This window comes from Pristis pectinata, chromosome 3 (assembly GCF_009764475.1).
Source record: "Pristis pectinata isolate sPriPec2 chromosome 3, sPriPec2.1.pri, whole genome shotgun sequence".
Taxonomy (NCBI): Eukaryota; Metazoa; Chordata; class Chondrichthyes; order Rhinopristiformes; family Pristidae; genus Pristis; species Pristis pectinata.
The window spans coordinates 77,693,942-77,710,259 of record NC_067407.1 but is presented as its reverse complement, the minus strand read 5'-3'; the positions used below and the strand labels follow the sequence as shown (position 1 = coordinate 77,710,259).

The following is a 16,318-nucleotide window of genomic DNA, read 5'->3' as shown; positions in this document are numbered from 1 at the left end:
CCACACTGACCTGTCAGCTCTTAGCCTCCTCCACTGCCACGGTGAGGCCAAACACAAACTAGAAGAACAACACTTCACCTTCAACCTGGCTAACCTACCACCCCAGATACGAACATTGAACTTTCCAGCTTCAGGCAACCCACACTCATGTTCCTTTCCCACTTCCACGTCCACCCTAGTTCTCTATCCCTTTGTTCACTTCTTCCATTCCCCTGCACCCCCCCAACCCCCTTACTCTCCCTCACGGTCCCATCTGCCCATCACCCACATACCCAGCACCTGAGTTCCTTCTCCCTTGGTTCACCTTCCCTATCTCCTGCCCAACTGATTCCACCTGCACATTATCTCTCCCTTATCTAGTTCCACCTATTACCTACCAGCCTCTATCTCAACACTTCCTCCACCTGGTTCCATCTCCCCATCACCCCTTCTTCCACTCCCCCCCCTCCCCACCTCTCATCTGGTTCCATCTTTCACCTACCAGCCTCCTCTCATCCCTCCCTCTCACTTCTATAAATGGCCACTCTACACTCTCAGTCCTGATGCAGGGACTCAAGCCAAAACATTAACCATCCCTTTGTCCAACAGTCTTCCTAATCTGTATGTACTGTGTGATCTTGTATGAAGATATAATTAATTGAGGGATAATATGCGTTGAATAAGATCATGGTTGCTTCTTTGTGCCTGAAGACCTTCCATAGAATTTGAGTTCTTACGGATGTTGTTATCATTAATTTGATTTGCACACTAAACTTTGGGGCAAGCTGATCAACACTGACCTAATTAAATGAGCAGGGATAGAATTTATCTCTGCAGTGCTGGAAGTTGCAAGAATTGATTTAGTTTCATCAAGAAAGCCGGAGAAGGTCTCTAGGACTTAAAGTCAATTAGTTAATTGAAGCAACTTACCTTTTTCACACAGCTGCCTTACAACATTCGTAGCAACACTGAAAGAGATGAGAAGTTGTATTTTATTTTAACATTGGTAAATTGGTTTATTATTGTCACATGCCCTGAGGTACAATGAAAAGCTTGTCTTGCATACACAGAACACATCTCATGTCAGTTCCTACTATCTGTGCTTACCTTCCCACCTCTCGCATCACCAGTAATCTAAAGCATTCAACTACTCACTATTTAAAATAACAAGTTAATCTTTTGTTAACCAATTTAGTGAAGGAAATTAGGTTTTAAATAGCATTGAGGGCAAATTTAACAATTATTAAATGCTTCCCTATTCCAATAGGTACTTCTATACCATGAATGACAGGTTCCAGTGAATAAAATATACGCCAAGTTCAGTTGTATCTGAAACCATGCTGTTTAAACATCTCAATACTTCACGCAACATAGTGTCTTTTTCAAAAAGTCAAATGGTAGAGATCAGAATATTTAATTTTTTTTCCTTTGTCCCCGCTCTCATTCATTAATTTACAGATTACCAGTGTCTTCCTCAATTCATACACCAGCTTGTGCAGGATATATTCCTCACCTGGCCAGCGCACCCCCGCACCCCCCACCATTACTTTAAGCCGAAACAGCACAGACAGCATTATTGACAAAGAAACCAGCCAATATATTGAATACACCATGCCAAAAAGACTTAATCAATTAGTTATGAGGCAACTAAAATGGTATTATCATGTAACCCTAGCAACACTTGGGACAATTAAACAATTATCATGATGGATAACTCCGTCCGCAGTGCAAAAGACAAAGCTGCAGCATTTGTAACCTTCCTCAGATGGAAGCATCAAGTGAATGACCCATCGCTGCAACCTCCTAAGATTGCTGCCAAATCACAGAAGACAGTCTTCAGTAATTCAGTTCCTTTTACATGATATCAAAGAACGGCTGAGCACATTAGCTACATCAAAACCTGTGGAGCCTCTTGGCATACCAGCATTCATCTGGTAAAGTGAAAACATTATACTCTGCCTGCACTCATTAACACTTTGATGGAGCATATCACCTTTTCATCTAACCATAACCTGCTTACTGATGCTCAGTTTCAGTTCCATCAGATTGATTCCACTCCAGGCCTCATCATTTCCTTGGTCTAACAGACAAAGGAACTGAATTTCAGAGGCTGAATGAGTGGCTGCCCCTGACACCAAGGTAACATCGACCCTTGATAAAATTGTAGTCAATGGGAATTATAGGGAAGACCCTCAATTGACTGGAATCATACCTACCACATGGAAACATGGATAACATTACTCCAGGCAAATCATCCAAGCCTAGGTGACTACTGAAATAGGTCCTTAGAGCAATGTCCTACACTCAAGCATCTTCAGTTGCTCCATCAATACTTTGCTCTTCATCCTAAGGGCACAAGTGGGGATGTTTGCTGATAGTTGCACATGGGCCAGTCCATTTACAATTCCCTCTGTAATGAGGCAATTTGGGACAGTATAAAGCAGGAACTGGACCACACTCAGGCTTGGGCTGATAAGTGCCAAGTAACATACATGCTCTACAAGCACTAAACGTGGACCATCAACAACAGTCTATTCATCTCCCTTGGCATATGACACCATTACTCTCATTGAATCCCTTATTGTTAGCATTCTGAACACCATCATTGACCAGAAACTTGACCGGACCAGCCAAAAAAATACTGCGTCTACAGGCACAGGTCAGAGGCTGGGTATTGTGCGCCAAGCAGCTCACCCACTGGCTCCTCAAAGCCATTCCAGCATCTGCAAACCAAAAAGCGGAAATGTAATGGAACACATTTGCCTGGATGTGTGCAGCTTCTGCAACACCGGTAGTTTGACATCATTCGGGACAAAGCAATCAAGGCAAAGCAAACTGATGTACCTTCCACTGTTAATACATTACGACTGCACCATCTACAACTATACAGCAATTCACCAATGGCTTCTGTAACTGCACCTCCTAAAATCAGGACTTTTACTATAAGGTCAAGGACAGCAGAGACACAGGAATACCATACCAATAGGCACACATTTTCCAATTCACTGATCTTTTTGAATAAACCAAACCTATGACTCAATACCTAGAAAAATTAAGGTATTTAGTTGTAGGTGTAGGGCACCATCACCTCCATGTTATATTTTATTCTGATGCTAATGTATATTGGCATTCCTCATTGTTGTCATTAAAAGAATTGAAATCTCTATCCAACAATTCTCCAGGAGCATCGACACCTTACAAAGCACATGGTTCAAGAAGGGACACCACATTCCAAATGTCAACCAGTGATATGTATACAATATATGTTGGTTTTGCCAGAGATGCATACATGACCCAGAAACAATTTATAAAAAATATTATAATTATAACTTGCACTTTATATTCAAACTTTGTACAAACAAAAGAATTGCTTCAACATTTTAGTAAGTGAAATATGTTGATACGGGGTTGTTTATAATTAAACACATTCTACTGATGCATGTACAAATACCAAAAACTGAATTAATTTACATTTGTATTGTGCCAAAAACATGGCTTTTGTCAGCATGCATCTCTGGAGATGATCCAGCACCAGTACCCATGTCAGGAATTCCCCGCGTGTCCAACAGAAATCCTGGAGTGTGGCACCGGCAACTTCTGTTGTGCCAGCTGTGCCACTGACTGCCCCCGTGCTTTCCAGAGTACTGTGCAGAAGTCCTGCTGGGTGCCTCTACTGTACTCCAACTCATGCTATTCCCACAAGGCCACTTCCTAACCCTAACCATGCCCCTCATAGTTCTATATACCTCTACGAGGTCACTCCTCAGCCTCCTGCACTCCAGTGAGAACAATCCCAGCCTATCCAATCTCTCCTTGCAACTAAACCCTCCATTCCAGGCAATATCCTGGTGAATCTCTTCTGTACTCTTTCTGGCATTACCACATCCTTTCTATAGTGTGGTGACTAAAATGGCACACAGTGTGGCCTAAAATGTCTTATACAGCTCCAACATGATGTCCCAACTCTTATAATCAGTACCCCTGCCAATGAAGGCAAGTAAACTAAGCACCTTCTTCACTACCCTCTCTACCTGTGTTCCCATTTTCAGGGAGCCATGAACACACCCCAAGGTCCCTCTATACATCATGTTGGCCTGAAGGATTTAAAAATCTGCTGGAACAAGTCAAGGACAGTGGACAAGTAGACAAAACAAATGTCTTCATTCTCGCCAGGCAGTGGAAGAATTAGAGGCTGTCGTTTTCTGAATTAAATCTTTCTGGATTGAAGGTCTTGGAAGTGGACATAACAGAAGCCCTACCGATAGTATGCTAATTAGAGATCATTTCTAAATAAGAAGTTATCTGTGGGATGCTCTTTGATGAGGCAGAGGTAGTTTGTATCCATGAACTGGAGTGGCCTGAGGCCCAAAGACGTACAGGTTAGGAAGTTGTGGGCATGCTATGTTGGCGCCAGAAGCATGGCGACACTTGCAGGCTGCCCCCAGAACACTCTACGCAAGAAAAGATGCATTTAACTGTGTCTTTCGATGTACGTGTGACTAATAAAGATATCTTATCAAGTACTGTGAAATGGCAAAAAAAAGCAAAAGAATGACATTGGAGGCATGCAGTGAAGTGGTGCCACCAGTAGCCTTGTCATATGCCAAGGGAGATGGTTAGACTGTTGTTGATGATCCATGTTTGGTGCCTGTAGAGTGTGCACGTTACTTGGCACCTATCAGCCCGAGCCTGAATGTGGTTCAGTTCCTGTAGCCTTAGGCCAGTGCCAATGAGGGGTGGACACAGGATGGCCTGATGAATCAGAGCCAACAGAATCAAAGTATAATGATGCAGAGCTGATAAGGGAAAAGAATAATAATGAAGTTTTTTAAAGGTAGAGCAGCAAGAACTGAGGAGACTAACGAACAAAAACACCAGGGTGACCAACTATCGCAAGGAAGTCCCCCCATACCTGGGGCAGGGAGGAGGAGGATCAGTCATTTGGTCAATGGGAGATCCCTTATTTTGGTGTAAGTGAGAAATGTAGTTTGGGTGAGTATTGGTCCAAAAGGAACAGTAGAATTCAGGAATTACTTGGGTATTTGCATTTGATATAATAAGCTGATACAATAACATTGCAAGTAGTTTGAATTAATTAGGATTTGTGTCGTCATTCACCTAATCTAAGTTAGTTGACCGAGGTAAGGGTCAATAATCAACACTTCTAAGGTCCCTGCCATTTACTGTATATGTTTGGCCAACATTAGACGACCCAAAGTGCATTACCTCACACTTGCCTGGATTAAATTCCATCTGCCACTGCTCTGCCCAACTTTCCAGCTGACCTATTTCCCTTTGTATCCTTAGGCAACCATCCAAGTCATTTATATATATGACAAATAACAAAGGTCCCAGCACCAATCCCTGCAGTACACCACTGATTTCCAGTCAGAAAGACACCCATACACCACTTCCCTCTGGCTCCTATCACCAAGTCAATTCTGGATCCAGTCTGCCAAAACAGCATGCATCCACTGTGCTCTAACTTTCTGGACCAACCTACTATGTGTGGCCTTGTCAAAAGACAGAAGGTGGGGTAGGGGTGGAGGGGGTGGTGGTGCCTCGAGGCCAAATGGGAGAAGATGCATTTAAAGTAAAATAAATTAATTCTACATAAATGGTATTGAATACAATCCCATGTGGCATCTGTACTCCTTCAGCTTTAGCTCAGTCAGGCTTCTGTTTGCAGGTTCCTCTAAGGTAATTGACCAAAACAAAAACATATTTTGAAGTAGATAAAAGACTGCTAATCATTTGCTACCAACCACATGACTGGACACCACAGTGTTTTGAGATGATTTTCCTTGCATTATCAGAAGAGATGGCTATTGCTACATTTGCACAATGAACAGGCAGTGTCTCCTTCATATTTGTAGCTGACAAAAGACTCGTGCCTGTGTCAGGTTGTTTACAGCCATACCTGTGCTGGAGTGCGGAGGGATCAGTGCGAGTTTATGGAGTACAGGCAAGTGGCACACGAGTAGTTGGGCACTCCTTGAGATGTCTTCTTGGGTCATTGTCTTAGCTACCTCTCTATCACATTGCAAGATCCAGTAAAAGGTTGGAGAGGGGGCATATATTTCCAAAAATCAATAACATAATAAAGATCTATAGAGAGCATCTTTGAATCAGTAACTAATAAAATGGATATTTGTATTACAACTTTTAAATTTGGAATTAGGAAGCACTTTTATTTGTCAAATCCAAAGTCATCCTAAGGCTTCCTCATGCTTTCATAGTGCCAGAGCACAAGAGGTCACTCGGTTCATCATACCTGGCTGGCTCTTCGATAAAGCCTTCCAATTACAACCACTTCTTAGCCCTTTTCACATTGTCATGCAAATATTTCTTTTTAGAATTTTTATGAAATTTCCTTTTAAAAGATACCAGAAAATATACTTCCATCACCCTTGCACACAGTGCATTTCAAATAGTTTAAATAAAACCTGGTATTTAACTATATTAGAGACTGCTTCGATCCATAGGGAGCCGGAACTCATTGCAGTGGTACCAATAATCCATTTTCAATTCTTCTCTGAGGCACTTGACAACCATAATGGAACAATTTATTATAGGATTTCAGGCACTTAGGGAGGACTATTACAGTTTCCCTTGATTAAGGAAGTACTAATATAATTTTGCCTATGTGACTGACAGGCAAATGTTGATGTTACACATCTAGACCTCTGAAAATTTGTTAAAACTTGTGAAATATCCCCAAAACTCTAAGCCTCTCAAACCCCTCTACTGAGCTACTAAATATGAAAGTGTTTCATTAGCTTCATTAGGGTATTTAAGTACTTCAATAGTAGTGCACAGCAAAATATATAAAATAAAGGTATAAATCACCATTTGCTAAAAAGCAAAATCTTTACTTAAACAAAGCCAGTTCATAAACAAATAGCCACTTACCCTGTGCCTAGTGAGTGGCCCCAGATGTAGATGGAACTCTTACCACTCCTCTCTTTCAACCAATTGTAAGTGTAGATTGCATCTGTGGTCATTCCCCTCTCGGAAGGAGTTCCTTCGGAGTCTCCCCATCCTGAATACAAGTTGCAAAGCAAAATTAAACATAGAACAGTACAACACAGTATGGGCCCTTTGACCAACAATGTTGTGCCAACCTATATAAACCTTAACCACATTCAACCTATCCCCCTCTCTACTTCACCTCCCATAACTGTCAATTTTTCTTTCATCTATGTGCCTATCTAAGAGCTTCTTAAATGACCCTATCACATTTGCCCCTACAACCACCCCCGGCTGTACATTCCAGGCACCCACCATTCTCTGTATAAAAAAAACCTACCTCTGACATTTCCCCTGAACTTTCCTCCATGCACCTTAAACGGGTGACCTCTAATATTGGTCATTACCACCCTGGGGAAAAGATGCTGGCTGTTCACTCTATCTATGCCTCTCATAATCTTATATACCTCTATCAAGTCGCCACTCATCCTCCGTCACTCCAAAGAGAAAAGCCCTAACTCGCTCAACCTCTCCTCATAAGACATGTTCTCCAAACCAGGCAGCATCCTTGTAAATCTCCTCTGCACCCTCTCCAAAGCTTCCACATCCTTCCTATAATGTGGCAACCAGAACTGAACACAATATTCCGAGTGTGGTCTAACCAGTCTTATAAAGCTGCAACGTTACGTCTTGGCTCTTGAACTCAATCCCCTTCCCCCCACACACTAATGAAGGCCAACACACCATGTGCTTTCTTAACCACCCTATCAACTTGCACGGCAACTTTGATGGATCTATGGACTTGGACCCCAAAATCTCTCTGTTCCTCCACACTGCTAAGAATCCTGCCATTAACCACGTACTCTGCCTTCAAGTTTGATCTTCCAAAGTGCATCATTTCACACTTCTCCGGATTGCACTCCATCTGCCACTTCTCCGCCCAGCTCTGCATCCTGTCTATATCCTGTTGCAACCTACGACAACCTTCTGCACTGTCCACTACGCCACCAACCTTTGTGTCATCTGCAAACTTAACAACCCACCCTTCCACTTCTTCATCCAAATCATTTACAAGAAAACTCACAAGGAGCAGGGGTCCCACAACAGATCCCTATGGAACACCACTAGTCACTGACCTCCAGGTTGAATACTCCCCTTCTACAACTACCCTCTGCCTTCTGTGGGCAAGCCAATTCCGAATCCATGCGGCCAAGTCTCCATGGATCCCATACCTCACGACTATCTGGATGAGCCTACCATGGGGAACCTTGTCAAATGCCTTGCTAAAATCCATATATACCACATCCACCGCTCTACCTTCATCAATTTGTCTTGTCACTTCCTCGAAAAACTCTAAGCTTGTGAGGCATGACCTGCCCTTCACAAAGCCATGTTGACTATCCCTAATAAGACGATACTTCTCCAAATTTTCATAAATCCTGTCCCTAAGAATCCACACCATTAAGGAGTGGTTTCACGCACCTTCAGTGCCTGATTTGATGTTGCTTTCGAAACATAACACATTTAATTTTAAAAGGGAAAGCAGCCCCAGTAGCTCATAAGAAACTCAAGCTTAAGCTGCTTTCTAGGCTGCAATTTTGTTTCAAATTGTTCAAACTACTACTTATGGACAGCAGACTGTACTAATACAACAAAATCTATTATAAAAAAAGCAGTGCTTTTTAGAAGGCATAAAGCAGTAAAGCACACTATAGAGAGGTAATTAATACATACTCAGAATGTCACAAAATACATTGCATGAGAACATAAGAAAACATGATATTTAGGCCAATTGGTCCCTTGAGCCTGGCCTGACGATCTTTTAACGACTCCATATTCTTTCAACTGCTTCGAAATTCAAAAACCTAACAATCTCTGCTGTTAAATATACCCAAGAACTGAGCAGCAAACAGTCCTATAATTCACAATCTCTCAGCGAGGAAATTGCTCCTCAGCTCAGATGTAAATGATTGACTCTTCAGTCTGAGACTGTGACCTATGGTTCTCTCAATGTACATGGAGACATTACACTTAGACCCCCTATCTACTGATTTAAACTGTAAATAACGAAGGTTCAAGAACCACCAAGACACCAGATGATTGATTATAGCATTGAAAATAACCCTTTTGTGCCTCCTTTTACGCTAATACATCAGCCTCAAACTTATGAGCTGTCATTTATATAATAATCTGTCTGGCACTCTTGAACGTTCAATTGCACTATCCACTGCTCCTCCCTTTTCCATCAAGCTTATTTCAACTGCAAAAATATTTACTGATCCAAAATCTGCACTCAAAAACCATGATAGAAGGAGTAATCAGTGCTCCAATTCACAAGAAATAAAAGCAGGAGTAGGCTTTTCAGCCTTGCACGTCTGTTCAGTCATTCAATAACATTAGGGCCAGTTTTTTACTTCAGTGTCATTTTCCTGCACTAACCTGACATCCCTTATTATCTAAATCCATTGAACAGTCTTGAATATTGTTTACAATAAACCTCTACCACCCTTGAGTAGAGAGTTTCAAAGATTCACCAACATCTGGGGAGAAGAAATTTCTTCTCATATTTCTCTTATTCCTTGTCTCTTCATCTTCAGACTGTAACCTGGGGCTCAGATATCCCAACCAGAGAAACATCAACTTTATACTTAACCTGTCAAGCCCATAAGAATTTTGCACTTTTCAATGAGATCATCTTTCAATCTTCCAAACTCAAGAGAGTATAGGTCCTAGCTATTTAATTGGTCATCAAACAATAAATCCGCCATCCCAGGAATCAATCTGGTGAAGCTTCATTGCAATCCCTCTTTTGCCAGCATGTCATTCCTTAGTTGAGGAGAACAGATCAATATATGATATTCCAGATGTGGTCTCCCTAGGGTCTTATACAATTGGTGTAAAACATCTCTACTCTTGCTTTCAATTCCTCTTGCAATAAAGGCCAATATACCATAACCATTTCCCTTTCTAATTGCTTGCTATATCTGCACGTTAACTTTTAGCAATTTACGTACAAGGATATACTGGTCCTCTAAACACCACTTTTCAAAATCCCCTCACTTAAGAAAAAAATCCATCTTCTTATTTGTCTATCAAAATGGATGACCCCGCATTTTTCCACATTATGTTCTATTTGCCAAGCCCTCTGCCATTCTATTAACTTCTCTATATCCTCCTGAAGCCTCTCTGCACCTTCCTCACAACCCACTTTACATCATCACCTAAGCTGGATACATAACACTTGTTCCCTTCATTCATATCATTGATGTGTGGTGCCAGCACCAATCTCTATGGCACCCCACAAATTACAGCTCCCCAACCCAAAAATGGCCTATTTATTCCGACTCTGTTTTCAGTCTGTTAACCAATCCTCAAAACTCTGCCAGTTTATTACCCTCAATAGCATACACTCTCATTTTGTTTAACCACGTTGTGTGACAATTTATCAAAGACTTGCTTAAAGTCCAAATATGTCACATCAACAAATTCATCTTCATCAATTCCATTAGTTAAAATCTCAAAAAAATACCAGGAATGAGGAGTCAACATAGGTCTATGAAAATGGAAATAATGCTTGACAAATCAAAAACCTGCTTCCAATTTATAAATCTAGATAGACTCTTAGGGAAGAATTATTCTGATCAGATTACATTCCAAATGGTTTCTACCCACATAGGTGAAAATGGAATGCTGCCTACTTTGAAGGTAATGTGCATAGGAATGATGGAATTTGCAGAAGTCCAATAATGAAAAGTTATTACCATTATTGTACATTTCTCTGCACCCACTTCCCGTCTTTATAAATGTATCTTAAACAGTTAAGTATAATGTCAGTTTAAGTCAGTGACACATGGTTGGCAATCAACACAAAGAATTCAACAGTCTAGGAGGCTCTTAAGGAGGATGAGAAAAAAGATATTCCCTACCATCTTGAGATCATGCTATCAGCAAGGGAGGGGCAGGCCATTATTAGGAAATACTCCATTATCCACTTCAGGTATCATAGTTGTATTTGTATAAACACAATTAAAATATTAAAATATTCCAAGTTGCTTCACAGAAGCATAATCACAGAAAAACTGACACTGAACTAAAGGAGTCCAAGGAATGTGCCATAAGGAGCATCTGAAAAGAGGAAAGATGTGAAAAGGCAGGGGTTTTAGGGAGGGATTTCCAGATTTAGGGTCCAGGTAGACAAAAATATGCCCACCAGTAATGAGGCAAAGTGGGGAATGTGCAAGAGACTAAGGTTGGAGCAAGATAAGAGTTTGCAGAGGGGTATTGGACTGCAGTCAAATGTACACAAGTCAATATAGGTCAATAAGAACAACCATGATTAATGAACAGGGCAGTGAAAACATTCGTCCATCCCAATGATGCTACTACATAAAGTAAATCATCTACAGAACCCACTATTTAGAATATTGTATATCCCAGCAGCTAAAACTTGATCCCAGTTCATATAAATACAAAAATCAACATGAAGGAAAGGGTGTCTTTTACCCTTGGAAAAAGAGCAATACGAGTGACCTATTAGATGAGGTACTTGAAGAGTACAGCGCCAGCGATCGGGGTTCGATTCCCGTCGCTGTCTGTAAGGAGTTTGTGCATTCTCCCGTGTCTGTGTGGGTTTCCTCCGGGTGCTCCGGTTTCCTCCCACATTCTAAAGACGTGCGGGTAGGTTAATTTGGGGGTTTAAAATGGGTGGCGTGGACTCGTTGGGCCAGAAGGGCCTCTTACCACGCTGTAAATAAAATTTAAAAATGTAAGAAGGTACTAAAGGAGGAAATCAGGAAGGCCAAAAGAAGACATGAGGTTGCTTTGGCAGATAATGTGAAGGTAAACCCAAAGGGCTTCTACAAGTATATTAAGAGTACGAGGATAGTAAGGGACAAAAAAATTTGGTCATTAAATTTGTTGTTGTTTGTGAAATCTGAGTGCATTAACAGCTGTGCTTTCTACATAACAACAAGGGTACACTGAGGACACGAGAGGTGCAGTAAGGCGAGCTTCTGACTTCACACAGTTGATTCACAAAGGAAGGGTGTTGTCTGCATAAATCGACCTCACAAATGGTTTAATTGATGAAAATGTTTTGTACAGCTTGGTTAAAATTATGCACACTAACAGTATCTGTGAAGTCCTACAAAGAGAGGTTGACAGGCAGTCTGTGATGGAGTGCATGCCAGGTACAGGAGTATATACAGAGGAGCTCTGAGTAACATCAGTCTTGTGCTCCAATAGAGTCTCTCTCAGCTTTCAACTCAAATAACTAAGATGCTTTCTAATCTGACTTCGACCTGCTCTATTTTTACGTATTTTGTCTGAAGACACAGAAAACTGGCATAGTGTATATGGAAGGAAGGGAAACAAGCAGTAGTGTCATGGAACATATAAAGATTAAAGAGGAGGAGATGCTTGCTGCCTTACAGCAAATAAAGGTAGATAAATCCCCCGGACCTGACAAGATATTTCCTCAGACCTTGAGAGAGACTAGTGTAGAAATTGCAAGGGCCCTGGCAGATATATTTAAAATGTACTTAGCCACGGGTGTGGTGCTGGAGGACTAGAGGGTAGCTCATGTTGTTCCGTTGTTTAAAAAAGGCTCCAAAAGTAAACCAGGTAATTACAGGCCAGTGAGCCTGACATCAGTAGTAGGTAAATTATTGGAAGGTGTTCTGAGAGATCAGATATGCAAGTATTTGGACAGCCAAGGGCTGATTAAGGATAGTCAGCATAGCTTTGTGCGTGGTAGATCGTGTTTAACAAATCTTGTAGAGTTTTTTGAGGAGGTTACTAAGAAAGTAGATGAAGGAAAGGCTGTGATGTTGTCTACATGGACTTTAGTAAGGCCTTTCCCAAGGTCCCACATGGGAGATTAGTTCAGAAGGTTCAGACACTAGGTATCCATAGAAAGGTTGTAACCTGGATTCGAAATTGGCTGTGTGGGAGAAGACAGAGAGTGGTAGTGGATGATTGTTTCTCAGACTAGAGGCCTGTGACTAGTGGTGTACCTCAGGGATCTGTGCTGGGACCATTGTTGTTTGTTGTCTATATCAATGATCTAGATGATAATGTGGTAAATTGGATCAGCAAATTTGCTGATGACACTAAGATTGGAGGCGTTGTGGACAGCGAGGAAGGCTTTCAAAGCTTGTAGTGGGATCTGGACCAAATGGAAAAATGGGCCAGAAAATGGCAGATGGAATTTAATGCAGACAAGTGTGAGGTGTTGCATTTTGGAAGGACAAATCAAGGTAGGACATACACAGTAAGTGGTAGGGCACTGAGAAGTGCAGAGGAACAAAGGGATCTTGGAGTTCAAATACACAATTCCCTGAAAGAGGCGTCACAGGTAGACAGGGTTGTGAAGAAAGTTTTTGGCATCCTGGCATTCATAAATCAAAGTATTGAGTATAGGAGTTGGGATGTTACGGTGAGGTTGTATAAGACATTGGTGAGGCCAAATTTAGAGTATTGTGTTCAGTTGTGGTCACCTAACTATAGGAAGGATATCAGTAAGATTGAAAGAGTGCGGAGAATATTCACTAGAATGTCGCCGGGTCATCAGGAGTTGAATTACAGGGAAGGATTGAACAGGTTAGGACTTTATTCCTTGGAACACAGAAGAATGAGAGGAGACTTGATAGAGGTTTACAAAACTATGAGGGGTATAGACCGAGTAAATGCGAGTAGGCTCTTTCCACCTAGATTAGGAGAGATAAGTACGAGAGGACATGGCTTTAGGGTGAAAGGGGAAAGGTTTAGGGGGAACTTCTTCACTCAGAGAGTGGTGGGAGTGTGGAACAGGCTGCCATCTGATGTGGTAAATGTGGGCTCACTCTTAAGTTTTAAGAATAAATTGGATAGATACATGGATGGGAGAGGTCTGGAAGGTTATGGACTGGGTGCAGGTAAGTGGGACTAGCAGAATAAAGTTTCGGCACAGACTAGAAGCGCCAAATGGCCTGTTTTCTGTGCTATAGTGTTCTATGGTCCTATTAGATTATTTCAAGGATTTGGCTTTGGACTGAGGATAGAGCCCAACTGTACATCGCATTCTGGAACAGTGAGGAAAGGCGAGATAAGCAGTCTTAGTGAATTACTCCAAGAAACCAGAAGCTCAGGAAATATTTTGACCCGGAGTTTCAGCTAAACTAATGCAGGACAGGAATTTAAAGTGCAAGTCCCATGTCAGGTTTCCCTGGGCTTTCATGTTAGTTTACAAAAAAAGAGCTGAGACATTAATGCCATGCATTAAAACTGAACGCCCTACATAGGATCACTCAGCATGTTTCCTCTAATTGCACCCATTCGTGGCACTTTGATGTAGCTCTTAAAATTAAACCAAGTTTTTATTTAGCTTTTAAATATCTTACTACTATATCCCAATTATACCAGACAATTGTTACATATAGTTTTGTACAGTCATTTTCAATTATTTAAAACTGGGTAATTCACAGATGGGATATTAGGCTGATTAAAAAGTTATTGTGATAAACCTATTTTCATATATATTCATGAACCAATCTAGTTAAAACTTTTAAGCACATTAAAGGAATACTTCTTAATATGCAATTCTAAAAAAAATGCTTTCTAAACCAGTACCCAGCTGTGCTGGTTCATGGAACATTTTGTGGTCAGTAATAGCCCAAAAAGTCTGTGTAGAAACTTTAGTACAAAAAAAACAATTTTGAATACCAGTGTAATTTTAAGCATAATTTTTACTCTGTTTGTTGACTTCACCTCAAGTGGAAATACTACAACTTGACCTCTTCTGCTCCCTTTTCACTACATACATAAGCAACAAGACCTCAAATGGAGAAAGAGCTGATGGGTTCCTTTGTTCCAATAGTCATTTATATTTGCACAAATGTAGCCTCTTCAGCATATCAAATAGCTGAGGAAGGAGAAAAGCAACAGATATAATTTCCAAGAAGGAAAATACTCTGGCGGTGATTCCCTTTCCCATACAAAATAAATTAATTTCAAACACCCAGATACTTGATATCATGTAACACTTTATTCAAGCCAGGACAAAGGCATTCCATAGTCTCAGCTAAACAGGAAATGTTATGTTGAGCAGAATATTGACCATCTGTACGCTAGCCAAATTTACTTCAGCGTTTCGTTTAAATTTAAATCATAGTACCTTAGTTCAGTATAATGCAACATAGATTCTTTAGTGTCAGTGGGCTGAATGATCTTATTCTGTTATATTAGAACATAACAGCACAGTACAGGCCCTTCGGCCCATGACGTCGTGCCAACATTTTGTCCTGCTCTAAGATCTATCTAACCCTTCCCTCCCACATAGCCCTCCATTTTCCTATCATTCATGTGCCTAAGAGTATCTTAAATGTCCCTAATGTATCTGCCTCCAACACCTCTGCCAATAGTGTGTTCCATGCACCCACCACTCTGTGTAAAAAAACTTACCTCTGACATCCCCCCCCCCCCCCAAACCTTCCTCCAATCACCTTAAAATTATGCCCGCTCATGTTAGTCATTTTTGCCCTGGGAAAAAGTCTCTGACTGTCCACTCGATCTACGCCTCGTATCATGTTTTACACCCCTATCATGTCACCTCTCATCCTCCTTCACTCCAAAGACAGAAGCCTTAGCTCGCTCAACCTACCCTCGTTAGACATGCTCTCCAATCCAGGCAGCGTCCTGGTAAATCTCCTCTGCACCCTCTCTAAAGCTTCCACATCCTTCCTATAATGAGGTGACCAGAACTGAACACAATACTCCATGTGGTCTAATCAGAGTTTTATAGAGCTGCAACATTACCTCACGGCTCTTGAATTCAATACCCTGACTAATGAAGGCCAACACACCATACACCTTCTTAACAACCCCTTCAACCTGTGCTGCAACCTTGAAGGATCTATGGACAAGGACTCCAAGATTCCACTGTTCCTCTGGACCCCAAGATCCCTCTGTTAACTCCACACTGCTAAGAGTTCTGCCAATAACTTTGTATTTTCCCTTCAAATTCAATCTTCCAAAGTGCATCACTTCACACTTTTCTGGGTTGAACTCCATCTGCCACTTCTCAGCCCAGCTCTGCATCCTATCAATGTCCTGTTGTAACCTACAGCAACTCTCTACACTATCCACAACACCAGCAACCTTCATGTCATCTGCAAACTTACTAACCCACCCTTCCACATCCTCATCCAAATCTATATAAAAAAAATCACAAAGAGCGGGGGTCCCTGAACAGATCCATGCGGAACACCACTGGTCACCGACCTCTAGGCAGAATACACTCCATCTACCACCACCCTCTGTCTTCTATGGGCGAGCCAATTCTGAATCCACACAGCCAAGTTTTCCTAGATCCCATCCCAAAGATTCCTGACTT

General features: G+C 41.4%; 1 protein-coding gene across 1 annotated transcript in view; it reads right to left on the bottom strand.

Annotated features, from left to right (window-relative positions):
- Positions 1-16,318, bottom strand: part of abhd12 (abhydrolase domain containing 12, lysophospholipase) — a 121,369-nt gene that overhangs the window by 23,332 nt on the left and 81,719 nt on the right. The window contains exons 7-8 of the mRNA XM_052010938.1: positions 6,892-7,021; positions 910-947 (exon numbers count right to left, since the gene is read on the bottom strand). Coding sequence (XP_051866898.1) covers positions 910-947; positions 6,892-7,021 — 168 coding nt within the window. The remainder of the gene's footprint in view (positions 1-909; positions 948-6,891; positions 7,022-16,318) is intronic.